Here is a 19,016-nt window from a genome sequence, read left to right on the forward strand (position 1 = left end):
ACATGGTTACAATTACTGCTCATTAAATCCTCCAAAACTCTTCAAGTATTGAATTAATAATGCTGAATAATGACCACTATTCAGGCACTTCAAAATTTTCCACCCTTCACACAGCCCAAATCTGTATTCCCATATCTTTATTCATGTACCCTGACATCTGGAGGACCATTCACTGAGGGAAATAAATCTCTTGAACTTTTACTTTATAACCCGATGACATTCATGTATTCCTTATTAAAAAAACTCTGTGTAGGTACCAGCCCAAGACATGCCATGTAACAGATGAAGGGATGAGAGTCTGTTCTGCACCATGCAGAATTTCCCACGTGGGATGTTCCTCAGCAGTTATCCTCTGCCCATCAACCAGCTGGTATCAACAGTATTTGATGCCAGACCAGATGTTTCAAAGACAGACACCACAAAACCACCACGTAAATAGTTATGGGTTGTTCTGCCAGCAGGGAAACTGTTCTGGAACTCCAAGAAACAGAGCTGGGCTTATATACATTCCTTAGGCAAGGAACCTTATTTACTGCAACTGCAGATGCCCCATTACTCCCTCTGCCCATTTGCAGTTCCTTTCATTTGTCTATTATTTAAGTTTCATTTATCCAGCAGTTTAGCGGGCTCTTGGCAGCCATGAAGTAACACTGTCTACTACCAGGACAGAAAACATCCCAGTGCTCAAGCTGTAAATAGTTCTCTTCCTCTGGCATCAACTCCCCCTTCTTTCTGGTATTACAGATAAGTGCTATGTCCCTTCTTATTTATGTCCTCCTCAGACACCCCTATCAATTTTTTCTGCACATGGAATTGTCACCATGACTCCTGAGTTATTATGTCACTTCTCTGCAGCTCCATCCTGCAGTGGCAAGCAGCATTTTGAAAGGTTGCTAATGCTTTTATTCCAAGTAAGAGCGAACGAGGAAATAAACATACGGGGCTGTTCAGGGGTGAAGGTTCAGCAACCTAGTCAGATTTTTCTTCTATGTTAAGCTTTCATCGCCCTGTGAAAGACAAAGTTAGAAAGCATATGGAAACAAAACCTGATGTATAGGTTTGTGTAGTAATTCCAGACAGGAAGGATGGGGGCACGGAGGAGATGACTGCTTACCCCATTCACAAAATACAATGGTTTTTAGTGAAATTTGCATAGTTCAAGAGGTGGAACATGCCCAGTTCTGCTACATACATCTTTATGCCCCAAGCTTCTACTGTCATTATTTTGGAAAGTATTCCCCACATAAGAACAGAGTGCGGTCATAAGGATTTAGCTCGAAACAAATTAGAAGAAAATAAATAAGCCAGCAAACATGCCTCTGCCTACATCTGATATGCTACATTTTCTAGTCAAAGTGAACAGATCTACAGTTTTGCAAGGTTGAGGACATCTCCTGGTGATTCCTGGTTTGGTTTCTGCTACAGGATGTTATGCAATATATGTAATGTATAATATTTATGTCAGCTGTTTTCAGCTCCTCCTATGTAAACACCAGAATTGCTCTGAAGCATACAGAACAGTCCTAGTGCACCAATACTGACAGGACACTAGGAGAAGAAATCATAAATTGAAAATCACAAATGATGGCTAATTAGATTTTGCATTTCTACTAAAAATAAGGCATTTCAGGCAGAAAAGAATCTTATAACAGCAAAAACACTATCTGATAATGAACATCCTCAGGCACTCCCAGAGGAAGAGGGCAGCTTAGCTTTCAGACACGGGGAAAGGGAAAAATGACAATTCTTACGTTTTATGTGATATTTTTATTAGTATAATTTTTTAATGAAAAAATAGAGCACTTATCAAGCACTTTACAACTCTGAAGTGCCTTACAAAGCTTTTTTGAAAATGTAATCCCTCATAAAATCTCACTTCACAGTAGTACTGTGTAACAAATATCAAGTCCATTCTGCAGGTAGGAAAACCAAACCAGTGAGCATCAGCCTTCCCAAAACTGCCAAGATTGAACAGCAAGGCTATGACTTACACATTAGGAAACACTTTACTTTCTGTAATGAAAGTGCTAGATCTTAGCTTAAACCCTTTAAAACTTTGAAATATTTTCAATCATTTTGATGCAAAAATCTAATTCAATTATTTACTTAATGCTGTTACTAATTCTCTCTTTGTTGAACATAGGCAATTTGACTTTTATGTTTCAGTATTGTCAAAATATGCAAATAAAATATCTTTCCAGGAAGAGATTAGTTTCGTATCAGTTGAGCAAGTCTGGCAAAACAATTTCTACGAGCAGAACAGGAACATACTGTGCTGCCTGGGACACGTCTTGAAGTTCAGGTTTTTATTTCTTGTTCTCAGTCTGACTTAGGCAAAGGACAGGGACATGGTTTCTTCACGTGGAAACCACAAACAAACAATTTCTTCAGTTCAAATATACAGTGACAACCTCCACTCTAGAAAGAGACAGAACTTCATTACACTTTGGCAGCCCTTGAACTCATTATTTACAAACTCCACTTGTGATAATTCAGGTGGGAGTCCTTTTCTCACATCAAAACACACGAACACATTTTCATTTCACTGCACTGATGAGCTTTGGTCCTGTTTGCCATCTGGGCCCTTCTTCTCACTCCCTCTGCAAGACCAGTCCTAGTTTCTTTCCCTACTTCTTTCCTTCTACTACTATTGTCCCACATGCCATACTAGGTATACAGCTGCCCCAGTCTGTCGCTGTTTAAATACAAATCCCAACAAAAAAGCTTTTGGGACTTTGAATCACAAAATTCAATTTGCTGTAATTTAAGAAGGCAAACCCATTATATCAGTCTCTGGTCTGTTCAGTAACCACATGCAAAGAAAAATGAGAAAGAGGGGGAATCCAAGCAAATTCTGTATTTTCTCTTTCTGGGGCTTCTGCAGAGACTTTGCCCCAGAATGAGCCCTACTAAGCACTATGTGACGTATGAATGAATTAATGCTTGAGGACAAGGATTAGTTACATACATTGCCAAGGGTGCTGCTGATGCAGTATGATGAATTTTAGCACCTGTAAAAATAGAAAAAGTAAACCACTTGGAAATGTAAAAGGCCTCCTCCTGTTCACCTGAATCCAGGAGCCAAACCAAATCCCAAAAGTTCATGGAAAATATAGTTTTATTAACCTTCCTGAAATTTGTTTTCTGTATGACATGGTGTGTGTATATGTAAGTTTTTAAGTATGTGTTAAGTGCATATACATATATACTTAACAGATATATATTATAGATATATCTATAGTGAAAGATGACATGAAGTTTTCTTCTTCACAACAGCCATAGTAAATACATGGGACTATTGAATTTCCAGTACTGTGGGAAAAAACTGAGGTTTTGCTTCTTATAGCAGCCTTCACTCACTGAAGCATTTGGGAAAGATGATGCAACAGATCCATACTTCCATCAGCAGCCAAGTGTATGGAGGGCGCCAGCAGATCTGCACATTTACTCTCCGTAACTGGGGTGCTGCAGGCTTGGGCTTTAGTCTGGCCTTCCCCAGATAAAACAACTTTCCTTCACTGTGGTCTACAACTGCAAGGGAGACACCAAACAAGTCACACTTCCCTACCCATCCACAACAGATAGAACAAGAGGACACGGTCTCAAGCTGCGCCAAGGGAGATACAGGCTAGACTTAAGGAAGAAGTTTTTCACAGAAAGAGTGGTCAAATACTGGAATCATCTGCCCAGGGAGGTGGTGGAGTCACCATCCCTGGATGAGTTTAAAAAAAGACTGGATGTGGCACTTGGTGCCATGATCTAGTTGAGGTGTTAGGACATGGGTTGGACTCGATGATCTTAAAGGTCTCTTCCAACCTAGAAAATTCTGTGATTCTGTGATTCTTCAATGCTGGTACTGTGACTCCTCCCAGCATTGTTCCACCATGTTCATCAAAAGAAATACTCATGTTTCTCAATATGAAACTTAGACCTTTTGTTTCTTGAAAAAAAAACAAAAACCCCAAACCAACAATGAAACCTGCTGAAGAAATAATAAAGAACACCCCAAACAAAAAGTAACTAAAAGGCTGCAAAGGATGAGCTTTGTCTCACAGTTTTGCACAATTGATTATTTGGTGTTTGCACTGTGCTAGAAGTCAGGCTCAAGCAGAGGATGGGCACTGCTGTGCTGAGCTGTGTATAGAAACAGAGCATTAAAAAACTCACCTCCAATTTAAGTGAGTTGGAAATGTAATTAAACTTTCCAAAAAAGATGTACCAATTTTTATCACAACAAAAATCAGATTAAATATATATAACACTTAAGAAAAATATCAGCTGAAAAAAATATGCATGAGAAGGGACAAGGGGAAAGCTCATTAATGTGACTGAAATATCACTATTTCATATCCTACGTGAATAAAACACTGAACAACAGAAAATAACTCCTCATCCTACATAGGTTTCATCAGATTTTTTTACTTTCTCGTGAAACAAGAAGTTTTTGTAGAATTTACCCATGTTTCTAACTGCTTATTTGCAAAAAAGTGGAGTGAAAACACTAATTTTCAGTATCTACCTATTGTTTGCTTTTATGCACAAAAAAAAAAAGAAAGCAAAAGAAAAAAAACTGATTACAACACTTTTAAAAAAGCTTTTATGACGCTTACTTGCAGTTCTGAGCATGCTGCACTCTCAAAAACTGTGTTTCCGATTGAAGGTTGTCCTGACAAGGACAGGATGGGCATGAGCAACTTCAGACACACTTCCCAAAAGACATGGGTTATCACCAGCAAATTGTTGTTCCCTCTGCTGGGGACTGAGTAGGCTGCAAGAGTTGGAAACCCGTAGTGTGTGTTTATTCCTCCAGGTCTGGGTGCAACATCTGGGAAAATATTTTGGAAGTGGTAGGAGTAAAGACATCTTTCTTGCCTTCATGGCACTTTGGGGCTACACATGGTAGACCACAATCACGCCAGAGACCTCAGATGAACTGCAGTTCTTTGGAGGTAGAGCATTAAGTACTAAAAGGTTGGCTTCGAGAAAAATCTTATTCTGCATAATGAAATTATCATTATTCCCTTGTGCCACACACAGACAAAACACATATGCACCCCATATTTACAAAGTCAAGGGGCACTGTTGAAAATATTTTTCATAACCTTGAGACTGAAAGTAATCACAGATGCAATTAGACTTGCTTTCCCATCAAAGTGCCTTGGAATAACCACATGGGCACTCTTCCATATCGGCACAGCATCAGACCTACAATGCAGAGGAATGACTCCCTGTGTGTAAGGTGAATTCAGAGTTTGCAAAATGTGCCAGAAACAAAACAATTTAACTTTCCATAGAGCAGCTGTTGGAAGAGAACTGGATGTACAAGCTCCTTCTGGTAGGGACACCTGCCTGTAACTAGCTGGGCTCAGACAATGGTCTCACTACATCCAGAGGTTCCCACTTCTACATCATCTTTCTAGGCTGTGGTGGCTTTGGTGAGTCTGCCCTTACACCCCTGGTACATACTGCACCAGCAGACGTCTGCTCTTAAATATATTTCTGTCCTGAAATGTGAAGCCTGCCACATCAATGGAGTAGGCTGAGGTTTCATTATTAAATAATCTGTTGATCTTCTAAAGAGAAACTGCATGAAGAAAGAGCAGAAAGGCTAGAAAGGAAAACTTCTGTGAAATATACTAGTTTTCACATTGGAAAGCTCTACTGTTTATTGAAACTGGCAGTAAATTTTAAACACTAAAATAAAGTATTTCTTACAAAATAAAAGCATCACCCAACACAAATAGACCCTCCTATTTTACTTAAAGCAAAATAATTTTAAAATTGGCTTTCTTTATTTAAATTCCCAGTTTCTGAAACAGCATAAGAACCTGCTTTTGGAGGTTTTTTCACTTGACAGATTTTCACGATACAGGAAGAGCTCAGGGAAAAGGAGAACACAGGACATGAGAAAGAAAAGTTGGGGTTTTCTTTGAGTGAGCGAGTCTGGCGGGTAGGTGACAAAGAAGTGCTAGAGACCAAAAATCTACACAGTTCAAGTAAAATCCAGACAGATTATTTTAAAAATGTTGCTTCTTCCCAGTATTTGTCTAAAGAAGGGATTACAAATCTGTAAATATCTCTCTGGAACTTATACTTAGCAAAAGGTATTAAACAGACCTTAAAAAAACAACAGGTAATGAATGGAGTTTTAAAACCTACAGAACAAAAATAGCTTTTTTGGTGCCTCTGACTTTTTAAGTCCACTCTGAAAACGCTCAAAGGAAAATGTGAACAAAGACTAGTGACAGGGGCCCTTTCATATTAAAATAATATATGGAGCAACAGTGAGTGAGAGGAATGCAATGTTTGAAAAAGAACAGACTAAATAAAACACCCATGTAACTCACTAGACCTCTCTCTTCTAGGGTGGTGTCTCAACACAGCTACAAAGGAACATCTTGGGGAGGGAACGCTGTCATTTTCTCAGGTACAAATCTGTACTTCTGAGATGTTTACTGTCTCTATGTAAAACTGCTGAAGACCCCTTGACACTGACAAATAGGCTTCATTACGTCTGTGGCAAAGGTATTTGCTCTCATCTCTCAGGAATGATATAGGCGTTGATCAAGGACAAAGCACCAAACACTAAAACAATTCACTTGGCCTGGGGGCTATATTCAGCCTGGCTCTGCAAGAGCCTGGCAGAGCAGCCCCTCTACTGCAGCAGCAGCACTGAGAAGGGTGACTCAGACCCAGTGTCCACTGGGGCAGGATGGAGAGCAGCAGTTGCAGCCCAGTATCCAAGTCCCACAAAAGTGCTCTGGTTACAGATCTTGGCCTCCTCCACTCCTCCGAGGCAGGAGCAAAGCCATGCCTGTGGATAAATGGTGCCTACGCCCATGGATTAAATCCATTCCCACTTCATGCTGGAAAGTCCCAGGCTTTTGCAGCTGTTGACCCCAGAAAGCCGCACTGTCACGTTCTTTCAGAAATTTTAAACTAACAATTGAAATAAGGTTGCACAGAAATACAGAATGCTGATTACTACTACAGTAAATGAAAATACTGTGGAGGTGAGACAGAACAGATCTCTTGTGTTTCAGACACTAAAATTATGTCCCACATTATCTCAAAGCAGGCATCTTCTTTGTTGACTTCTTCAGGATGATTCATACAATGTTTTAAAATCCTTAGGCTTCTCCATATGCTAAGGGGGTAGCCATGATGAACTAGAATTGGACTTAACCATGACCAACTTCAGATGTTTAGAGGTTCATACAGTGGAAAGAACCAGTATTACTCAGTCTGTAGGACTCAGATGTCATACTGGAAGTGTCAATGGCAACTTTAGTACTGCTTAAAAGGACTGAAATAGCCACTACATATCATTAAATAGCATTCTGACTTGTTTTCTTCTCCAACTTTCAAGTAAAAGCAGCAAAGTGAAGAAGGTGGGTCCCACCAGGGCTGCACAGGTGCACCCCTTAGGTGCACACCCCTAAACAGCATTTACACTCTCCCCATTCCTGGGGCCAGCACCAGTACCTGTGCCAAGTGCAACACAGATGAACACAAACCGGGAATGCAACCCATGGCTGCTGGTTTTCCCATTTTAGATTATTCCTTTGTGGAGTCACACATTAGTAATTTTCTTTAAGTTCATTGAAGCAGAAACTAGCTCAATGCAAGTCCGGTGAGCCGATTTCTCACAGTTTCTCCTTGCAGAAAGAGTTGATAAACCTGAGCTGCGAGATTGCCTGTGAGCCCTGAAGGCTCTCCATCACACCTGATACCTCCTGATAGCTTTATTTGATGATCTGGCAAAACAAAAACAAGAAGCTGATACTAGAAAGAGAAATTTAATACCAGTGCTTGTGATTCATGCAATGCTCTATCTATCAGAGGTTTCACTTGCAGTTTTCCCAGTCAGAGAGACAATACATAATTCAAGTCCGCCCCCCAGTGGACTCCATGCCCACACCAGTACATTAAGTTTTGAGGACACTGGTGGCAAGTATTGAGGAGCTAGATGACAGCATACTTAAAAACACCTAGGAGTTACTCCAAGAGAACTAAATTCAACTGTTACCATCTATAATATTCTGTTTCCGGTCTCCATTAGGATGAAAAGAAGTATACCTTCCAACCAACAAATCTGTTCACCCTGTCATAATACCACATTGTTTTTCCTCCTGTGTTAAAACGACTGTGAATGTTTCAGTGGCTAGCCACACAAAATAATGTAGTTTGGAAAAGATCTTTAAGATCATCGAGTAAATGAAAAAAAAAAAGTTCTCAAGCAAATACTCCTTAGGTAAACAACTGTCAGCAAGATCAGCCTGCCTAAAAAAAATAAGGTACAGATTATGCAATGCTGAGTTTCTGTGATCTTTTCTCAGAAAGTTTCCTACTGAAACTTGCTCACTCTTGCGTGAATAGCTGTCATACTTCATTTATACTTATCCAAAACTGCACTAATTACTGTGGGTCATACGTGAATAATTATCTTCCTTTGCCTGAAGCAAAAGTAAAGGCCAAGATAAAAAATGCAAGATGAGATTAGTACATGGTCAAATACAAGATGAGTATGCTCATGGCCAAGGCTACATGTAAGTCTGAATATACCAAATTCTTATCAAGACCTCTGAAGCGTCGCGTAAAACACATTTAATTTTAACAGCATGACACAGGTTTTCTCACTGGATCCACTGGCTAAATTCAGCACTGACCATTTTTTCTAGACTACGCTTCTTTCATCATGCCTGCTGCAATGTCAATATAAAGCAGTTATCAGCTGACTATTTAATGAAGGTTTTTGATTCGATGTTATTTTTCTTTTTCCCTGAAGTAATAAACCAACTACCAGCATGACTACAAAACAGTTCAGGCAGTTGTGTTTTGGCATGGGAATTTGTTTCAGTCAACTCACAGCCTGGCAGGTATCCGGGCTTCCTCTGTTCTCAGCAGTGAAAGAGAAGCACCTTTGCAAGCCAATCTCTGGGTACACCTGAAGAGGGAATAACATGCCCCAGAGGAGCCAATCCCTCTTCTCTGACTACCCAGAGATCCCAGACAGATAGCATAGCCTTGACACCAGCTGCTAGGGAACCATGGCTGGGGATATGGATCCTACGATTACAGCAGGTAGACAAACTCCTTTTGTGCTGGTGGAGAGCTACATATGCTTAAACTGGGATTTGCCTACATCCTCTCAAGCCCTCAGTGCCTACTTCTGAGCACCCTATGTGCACAGCCTGAGATTCAGCAGCGTTGACTAACTAACACTGATTTAGGGTGCATTACCTGCAAACACTGGTCTGCCCCATGAGATCACTGATGAATTATAGACGTTTGACAGATGTAATTCTCAGTGTTTTAAAATGTCATGGCAGAAAAGAGCCTCTTCTGTTTCTGGGCTGTCTTGGGTGTGACATTTCTGAGGTTGTCCACATCTAGTTTGGTAACTCCCATGGTGATTGCTTATACTCCTGGGCTGGTCGCCAGTCTGGCAGGATAGAAAAAAGTGACTTCCCTGTGGTGTAAATAAATGGTGGTTTTGTTTCAAAACAAACCCTCTACGGCTCTTCTCTGCTGGGCTGTCTGTCTTTGAATCTGTTACAGCCATGTAATGCTCAAAGGGTGATACAGGCAAGAAAAGAAACAACATAGAAATCCAGCAGTGAGAAGGAAAACAACAGAGTAGAGTTAGACTGGGATAAAAGAGGCAAAACAAGAATGACAGAAAATGGTGACAGGGTAAGGGTATATAAAAGATATTAGAAGAGTAGGAATGAAAGACCACATTTAAGATAGGAAAGAAGAGGAAAGACAAAAAAAAGAATTAAGACAGGACATGACAAATAATGGGAGAGCCGAAGATTCATCTTAATGGGAAGATGTGAAAAAACCAGGAGAATTGGCCTGGAAGGAAATGTAATGAAATTTCCAGATCACCAGAACATTTCTGTTGTTTAAGGAAGGGACTTGTAGCTTACAAAAATTGTTTTAGTAGGGGATATTAGAATGGAACCTTGTTCAGAACTCCTCTCAAAAGAAGTCCTACCAGCCAAAGGACACATTGGAAAAAGTGATGGAGATGTGGCCTCAATTGAAATGGAGAAGCCTTCACTTAATTTTATAAAATAATATGTCATACGCTTTAGAGTACCATCAGATCACAGAAAGTGCCAGCAGATTCTCAGCAAAGAACAACATTGTCCTATACGCTGGATAAACACCATCTTTCCTCCAAGGAGTTACAGGAATGCTGAAGTCCATTAAGAGCAGAGAGATCAATAAATTTAATTTAAGCAAATCAGCATCAGAGTAAGGAACAGCACTGAGGCTCAGAGTGTTCTGTTCACTGCCTTTCTAGCCATCCAATCAATCCCCTTTTAGACTTGCTCTTGATAACTTCAAATTGCTGCTCCCGAGTTTATCCACAATAAAATTACAACTACTACACATCACTGCTTCAACTACCCTTACATACCTGTCAAACAGATTAGTAACAGCCCATAAAGTCAATAAGGACACAAGGTACTGACTGAGTGTTAAGTATGGTCACCCCTGAATGGGGCCCAGCTCCTCTAAGCATCTCTCTTGCTTGTCTGCTGTAGGAATCTAGTGTGACCAATTCTCATACAGTGATGACTTCCCTCTCCAGTATGGGTTAGGTGCCTCTGAAATCCTCCAGAAAGACATATTAGGAACTTGAGTTTACCCTTGAATTGAACTGAAGGATTTCAGTAGTTCCAGGCATCCAAAGGCTACCTCCGCAAAAGCAAGCAGTTTCGTAAGAAACAGGTCTGTAGAGTGACAAAAATGTTGATGAAGATTCATGACCACACTATATGCTCTTGATGGCTCCCTCTGGACTAGCTCTGGTTGGTCCCAAGCAGTGATCACCCTTGGTTTTTTGAAGCACAGCAAGTATGTCCCTAGAGGCCACTTTTCTGTTTAGTTTCATCTGAGAAGAGTCTGGTTGGTGCTGACACCAGTCTTGGGCTGCCAAGAGGGAATGACAGGGAAGTTCCACTCAAAAGAACACTCCTGATCTGCACTAGAATGCCAGTGCACTCACAGACATCTCTGTTATTCAGGTACCCGCCTTTGGCTCTTAGTGTAGGATGACAAGCTCATTATACCCTAAACTGGACAGAAAGATACCTTCTTCTCTTAACCACAGTGGACAGTGACAGCAAATCTTACCTGTGTGCGTTCTCCGGTGAGCCTTCAGGTGGGAGCTTTTTGTGTATACTTTGTTGCATCCCTCAAAGTCACACCGATGGATGCGCCGCTTCCTGGAGTCTGGAGACTCAGACCTCCTCTGACGCCTTGTGCTCTCAATACTGAATGGAGAAATTGAGCTGAAAAACAGAACAGAAGCAAAAAAATGAAGCAAGAGCATGGTGTATAGCCCAGGCCCCAAAAAATCAGCTGTAACAGAAGTGACTGTGCTAGAAGTGGCATAAAGAATGAATTATCTATTTCCCTTTCAACATTTTGACACAATTAGTGCTTGAACTAGAGCATATTCTGCAGTATGAAATAACTGAAGTTTTGATTTAGAAGTGCTTATTGCCCCAAAAAACCCACCATGATCCTTGAAATACTGCTCCAGTAATGAAGCAGCCTGACTTTATCTGAGCTCTATTTCTATTTGACATGTGTTCAGGTACAAGTTCACTGAACTGTTTTCTAAACAAGTTTATATATAGCCTCCATAACTTCTCTTTGACAAGTTTAAATAGATAAAAAGCCTGAAACCTTTTATGAAAAAGTGTTTCCAGTACCCAGATCTGAACTATGGATCCTCACATTAGGCTAAACACCTGTTGTTTGCTTGAATGCAGACTGCTAACAGATCCAGATCACCCTGCAGCAGCGATTTTTCCATTTTCTCATTAAGCAGTTCTCAATCTATCACGTGCAAGCCAATGAAATTTATTTTCTTTCAGACCACTGATAAATGAAGTTTATTAGAACAAGGCCAGAGAGCAATCCCCACAGAAACACATAAATGTTTATCTAAGATACTTCATTTACAGCAATGTCCTATGGCCTATCAGTTACCCTAATTTTAAGCAATTAAAAATACAGCATTGAAGTAATGTTGCATGAGTTTCTAAGTACAGTGTGTGCTGGACCCATTACTTGAAAAAAGCCTTGCTACTGCAATGCATTTGGCTTGGTTAGATAAATTATTATCAAGTTGGAAGGCCATGATTCAAACTCTCATTGACTGCCAGTAATCATACCACTCAGCCATAAATCATTATTAACTGATCATCCTATCAACCTCACTACGATTATATTGCACAGCAACCAGGATCACCCACAGCTACAGCAGCCTGTTTAGTTAAGTACTGGAACAACTCTGCCCTTCATCAGGTTTCTGGGGCTTCCCAGGTTTATTGACATTCAAGGTAAATGGGCTACAGACTCATTAGCCTGCTCTTTTAGACTCTTAAGATCAATCTGAAGGAAAAGCATGAACTTTTGGGAAGCTACAGGGTACTAAGGTGGGCATTTGAAAGGAGCACAAAGATGCATCTGCTGGGAAGCACCTCTGATAACACCGACCTGCAAGCTCCTGTCAGAGGAGCTCCTGCACTGCCGTAGCTGTTACTGCATACACTGAGCTCCTAGAGCTTTCCAGAACTTGCTGAGGACTACTAATCTCACACCATTAGCACCATCAGTGATTTCAATGATGTTCTAATTCTCCGCATACAGATCTCTAAGCCTTGAATTACACAGTTTTATTTTTGTTTAAATATCTTCACTGTACAATCCTAATTTGAAGCACTAATGGGAAGAAAAAAAAGTACTTTCTTTCTGAGCAGTACTCTTTTAACATATATTCATATTTCCCCTGCACGCAAGAGATTCTCCAGATTCATTATGTTTGCCTACAATATGATGCATGTAAACAGATGTGCAGAGAATTCCTGAAATGGAGACGGAAGTGGACAGACAGCCGTAGTAACATTAGCTGGCAAAAATTGTCCCCAAGAGAGTAAGAAACATTATCACTTTAACTATATTACTGGAATACAGGTATGTCTAGCTTTCACAGAAATGGCTTAGGAATTGCATTTAAGCATCTGAATCTCAGAACAAATAGAAGTCTTGGGTTAGACAATTCACTGAGAATGGTTTCACTACTCCAGAAGGGTTTTTTTTAAACATCCCACCAGCTGAAATGAAAGCAAACTTGTAAATCAAATGTTAAAGGTCAATACTGAACATACAAAATCCAGTGCTCAAAACTTGTGCATCTTTTTTCTGCAAGCAACTTATGAGCTGTCTTAAAACCCTAATTTGTAACAGAGTGTTCAAATCCTGGATAGTACAGCTCATTTAAATATAGGAGGAGGATCAAGCTTAATATGCTGCTGCAATTTCTAGCCCTGAAACAAACTGAACCTTGAGAAGAGTCAGCACCTCATAAAAAGCTATTTGTCACGTACGAGAAAGTGATCTCACTGCTGGGAACTGCTCTGTGCTTTCCCAGATATTATATAGAAGAGGATGGCACAGAGCAGTCCATGAAGGTGGCACACAATCAATGCTGCTGCTTTTTGACTGGATTGCTCTCTCTTTCTAAAAAGTATAAGACCCTACTTATCCCACAGAAGGGAAAATAACTGACTAAGTCACAGAAGGTGATGAATAGTGTCATCATCCCCTGAGAGCTTCACAGTCATCGCTTGCTCAGCACAGCAAGGAGAAAAGCTCTTGTCAGCTAGAACCAGCAAATGTCACCTCATGCCTTCCCTTCGCAGCCGTGCAGCATAAATGACAAACTAATCAGTAGAGAAGACCCACATGGCAAGTGAGAGCATATGTCCAAGGTGGTTTTTCTCTGCCACTTCAAATCCTGTGGCATAGGGGGACTCCCAGTGCAGACATGTTCAAAGGTGGAAAAGGAGCCAGAATCTACCTAACACCACCAGCTTGGTTTTAGCCTTGAAAAAGCTGTGTGACTTTAAATGGGGATATCACCAAAGACACTAAAAAAAGCACAAAGTGCTTTTTTGAGCTTCCTCAGGTTAGTCCCTCTCACAGTAACTTTCAGATGATTTGCTGATGTTCTCTCCCTTTGCCACGCAAACAGTAAAGGGATACGTTCTTTCTCCAGCAATTTCTATAAAATACCCTCACCAAACAAATAGACAGAAGGAAAGTCCTCAAAATCACATTCTGTGCCTTTTGAAGGCCACAAGGGCTGTGCCAGCTGTCTCTGGTCAGCACAGGGTTCCCAAAACTACTGGTGGATGGCACCATGGTAGACAAAGACTTTGAAATGGATGTGTCAGGGAATTCACAGGCATTTATTTTTTTAACTAACTTAGTTTTCCTTTTTGTTTAAAAATCTATAAAATAAATAAAGAAAAAACACCACAGAAAAGACCACAATGCCTCTCTTTCCCCAAACAAAACCCAAACAAACCATATCGTAGCAGCCTCTTTCAAATTTAAGTGTCCCCCAAGAACCTGCACAGAGGGAAGACTTGGAAACCTGTCAGCAGCCAAGAGCTACCAGGGTACCCTGAGGAGGAGCTGCCAATTCTTCTGTTAATGGCCACAATCCCAGGCAGCCTTTAAGGCTCAAGGTGGACTTTTGCAGTAGGACTGAAGCCACACTTAACAGCTCAGCAGGATGTATTAAATCACTGCTGAAATATGAAGTTCAAAAATAAATTAACAAAGAAGAGAACTGGGTTCTGATGTGTCAGCTTGATGTTTATTTATTTGTAGCTCGTTATTTCTAAAACCAGTGTAATTTCCATGTTAGTGTAGAAATTGTTACATCTAATAAGAATCCTGGGAGACCTCTGGCTGCCTCCATAAGCTACTGCAACACCTGTAGTCAGTATGGTTGGTAGGGTGAAATGAATAAAACCAATGTGAGCATTTAGGGTGATTTATAAAATTTCAGCCATGTTACTTCCAGCTAGAAGTGAAAACATGCATCTTTGCAACTCACACATGGCCAAGTTCTTGTCTCTCTGATAGAAAGAAGTCTGCAAAACATTACATCGACTAGGGCTTCACCACTAGATGGCCATGAAATTCTGCTGAACGGGATCTGCACTGCACGCGATGTGGATTATAACAACCTTGGTTGCAGGATTATTTTTCCTTTCTATGAATGCTGCCCATGACCCCCTTGGTGTTTTGCCTCTGTTCTGTATGGACTGTGAATAGCCCTTGGCACAGGCAGTAACACTGTTAAAAACCACATGTAATGGGTGAATTTATACTGATCCTGTGTTTTCTGAGCAATATGCCAAGCAGAGCTGCCTGGGTAACACAGTTTGCTTATTAAAGCCTTGAACGGTGTTCAGTCTCGTGACACACCACAAGTCCCTGCACGCTGGCTGCTCTCCAATTACGGTGTGCTCAAGTGCGCTCACCCTGTGGCAAACACACAGGGTTACCTTCGGCCACCCAAGCACGAGCTCTTGGGTGCTGCTGGCATGCCAGTGAGGTGGCCAAGGGCTGGCTGACATGGCCAGCAAGGAGCGAGGGACGTGCAGCAAGCCACGCTGCACTCTTTGCTCTACAAACCAAACAGCGCCCCAGTGCTGCATCCTCATCCTTGTGATTACCATTTTTACTCCTCCCTGGCCCCTCCACTATGAGCTCAGACTCTTTGGCAACACATCCTGCCTGCCTCCAAAGTCCTCATGGAAAAAACAATGATCCAGGGCTATCAGGTCAAACCAGTTTGTACCCAACATCCCTGTCACCTTACCTAAGTCTCTCCTCTATAGCAATCATGCTACACTACCTTCCTCTCTAGCTGGCCCTGTAGTTATTGAGAGACTTGTGGTTGCACCCTAGCAACAGTGCATGACTGCTAAAAGCAGATGTTCTCTTCCCTTTGGGGTGAGGCCCAGGATGTATCAGCTATGTCCCCCTCCACTCTGGCTACTACAGGAAGAAAAACCAGATGGGGCTCACACCCATGCAGCATCTGCTCAGCCCGTGTAACATGAGTTGTGGTCCTCTTGTGCTTTTTTTGGGGCTTGTTTTTGGGGCTCTGAGTGCAAGATTTGGCTGAGATGGCACATCAGGACAGTTCCACTCCAGCTGCTTTCTGTTGTGTTGGCACCAGCACTTGCCTGATTGTGCAGCAAGCTGGTGCAGGACCCACGGTAACGAGAAGAATATTCTGCCAAAAAAAATCAGGGAAGCTTTTGGTAGCTTGACTCCCTAAGCAGGAGAGTCTGCCAAGTACCTGCATTGACATATGGCAGAGGATGGGAACCTGTGGCCATGGCTTAGGGTAGTGTCATCACCCCTTTTAGTGGCAACCAGCTGTGATTACCACAGCTTCCATGTTAATTTAGAACATGTGTGAAGAAATCGAGAACGTGGACATAAGCAATCAACATCAGAAACAAATGGACAATCCAGCTTTTGTTCCACAGAAAAGTTGCTTCCTGTAATATTTGAGTATAAAACACACAGAAAAATACCCACATAAATAGATTACCTGAAAACAAGAATTGGGAGATATGGCCATGTTGAATAACTATGAGCTGATGCTGTGCTTTGGCAACACATGATAGAAGCAGTCATAGCCCACCCTCAGTTCAGTATTGGATATTCAGATATTTACAGGTTTTATGTTTTTAAGGGAAAAATACCTCAAATATTCAAATACCTCAATACTCAAATATTCAAATAATGTATAAATTTAGCAATGTGAATCTTTACTTTATGAGACATGCAAAGGTTCTGGGTCAGCCTGTAAGTTATAGTAATTAAAAGTGCAGGCGAATTATATAAAAGCAGAAAACTAGAGTACTACATGCCTGTGTTCAGATGGTAATGAGCAGTTGGAGAAAATCCTTGGATCTCTAGCATTTGTTCAGTGTTCGAAGGGAACCAGGGCTGCAGAAAGAAGTATCATGGGTTTTGGCTGCTTAACATTTATAGAAACTAGAGCTGTTAAGTGACTAACTATAGACATAATTTTTTAAAATCCCAGCTTTTGGATTCAGTGTGGGATGGCACCCCCTGGGCACACTGAACAGCATGCTCACACACCCCCACAGCAGCTGTCAGTCCTCCTTTGGTTCTCAGGGCAGCTGTCCACAAAAAACCCTCAGAAGCAGGGATAAGCACAGTCCCAACACCTTTCCTTGGCTCCTCTGGCACTTATCTGAATGAACACACCTATAGCAGCACACCACTCATTTGTGGAGCTGATGTCACTTAAAACAAAGTTATCTTCTATTAGTTAAGACCTTAAGTTTCACACATTAATAGACATGTGAGTACTCTGTGCCTTTTTGAAAAGCAGCTTTGAATCGCATTTCCCAGATTCCAACTCTCAATTACTTTATTTTGTAGCAACTTTTCACGTAATGTAATTTCATTTTCTGATCTATATTTGTGTTGTGGGATTCAGGAGCACTTTCCAGCTCTTAGGATTTGGTGTTCTGAGGTACACTCCAGCTCCACAGTGGACTGAGACCCAAATACACACCCTATTCTCTTTCATGCTGCTCCTCTCTTCTGGCTTTCTAAGGAAAGGAAGCTGACATGGCCAGCACATGTCCAGAAAGCATCTCTGACATGCCCCAGCACAGCCCCCTGATCTGGTGACTGGAGGACTGTAAAGCACTTCTGACAGAGAAAACCCACAAATTGAATCTATTATGAACTCTGAAATGTCACAGGAAAAAGCCCTACCAAAATTTTCCATCTATTTTACCTTTATTACCCAACAAAGTTTTACCCTAGAGAGCTACTTTGTGAACGAGCACAGGAATTACATGCTAACTACCTTGCACCTAGGCATTGCCTGCATTATTAAAATGCTTCTTCCTGGTTTTGAGAAAGTTCATGGCTGTATGACAATTTGCGCTACTACATCCAGCAGTAGCCAAACCTGGGCAACAGCAACTCCCACACCAGCCCTACTGAATTACTGAGAAGCTCCTTAACAAGGATGAATTTCATGTTTCTCCTAACATGCCAGAGCATATAGAGTTTGCTTCTACCTGCAAAGGTTTTAGACACATTTGACAGGAAGGCTATTATGTTTTACACACAGACTTAACATTTTCAGTAATATTAAACATAATTCTGTTTCACTGCTCTGCCTTTCCCTTGGTTTAGACAGACAGACTCATATTAAATGAGACACTTGCCCTTAGATTTTGTCAGAGATTCTGAGGTGACACATGACAGCAGTTTACATATGTTTAGAAGTATTTTTTCTAACATGTGCATGTTACAGAGGAGGCACAACTGCAATATTGACCCTTCCAGCTCATCAGGATGGCTGAACAGAGTGCAAAGACGGCTCTGGATGCTGAAGCCCATGTTAACACCTCTTTTTTTAACATGGTGTATTATCATGGAATAAAGATAACAGAAAAACTCATCTGTTGAGGGAACTATAAATTTACTGCTCAGCAAGGTTCTTCAGAGGTAGACTAATTTGTTCACAGTCTTGTCCTGTTTAAGCATGAAAATGTTCGAAGACAGAAAAAAAACCCCAAAAAAACAGCAACAGTTTTCTGGGCAATGAATTCCAGTGCTCAGCCACACTCATATTCTAAAGAGAGTTTCAAATGAATGCTTGTTTTTTCTAAATAGTTCCTACAAGGTTTTTATATTCATAAACACATGTATCTACACATTATAATGAAAGATTACTAAGTGACCATGAGCTAACATAAATCTTTACTTCTCTTAGAAAAACCTCCAAAATTAGCTTATTTTGCTTTAGCCTGATGTTTTTTTCTCAACAGGAGTGAAAATTCATGAAAAAAAGGAAACTTCAAGCAGTGGGGAAACGTATCTTCACAATGAACTTGCAAGTAGATTAAAGTGCATGGGCAATGGTCTGTTCTTTGAATCTGAAGACAAAGCATTGTGTACCTTCCGGAAAGCAGGAAGAATTCCTGAAATCCTGTATGCCTCACATGTTTGATGCATGCTAGTTCAGGCCTGGGAGCTGAACCTGGTCTAGCAGAGGAAAAGTATCTTATTTCATCCTCTCTTTCAGAGGTGGCAGAACAGCAGTGATCATTCACAGGATCTCC

At 41.0% G+C, this 19,016-nt stretch overlaps 1 protein-coding gene across 8 annotated transcripts in view; it reads right to left on the bottom strand.

Moving 5' to 3' along the window:
• The window catches only part of KLF12 (KLF transcription factor 12), a 229,750-nt gene that overhangs the window by 9,129 nt on the left and 201,605 nt on the right, over nucleotides 1-19,016 (bottom strand). For all 8 annotated transcript variants that reach the window (XM_068182323.1, XM_068182327.1, XM_068182319.1 and 5 more), the window contains one exon: nucleotides 11,152-11,309. In XM_068182323.1, the coding sequence (XP_068038424.1) occupies nucleotides 11,152-11,309 (158 nt within the window). The remainder of the gene's footprint in view (nucleotides 1-11,151; nucleotides 11,310-19,016) is intronic.

Source organism: Anomalospiza imberbis, chromosome 2, assembly GCF_031753505.1.
Source record: "Anomalospiza imberbis isolate Cuckoo-Finch-1a 21T00152 chromosome 2, ASM3175350v1, whole genome shotgun sequence".
Lineage (NCBI taxonomy): Eukaryota > Metazoa > Chordata > Aves > Passeriformes > Viduidae > Anomalospiza > Anomalospiza imberbis.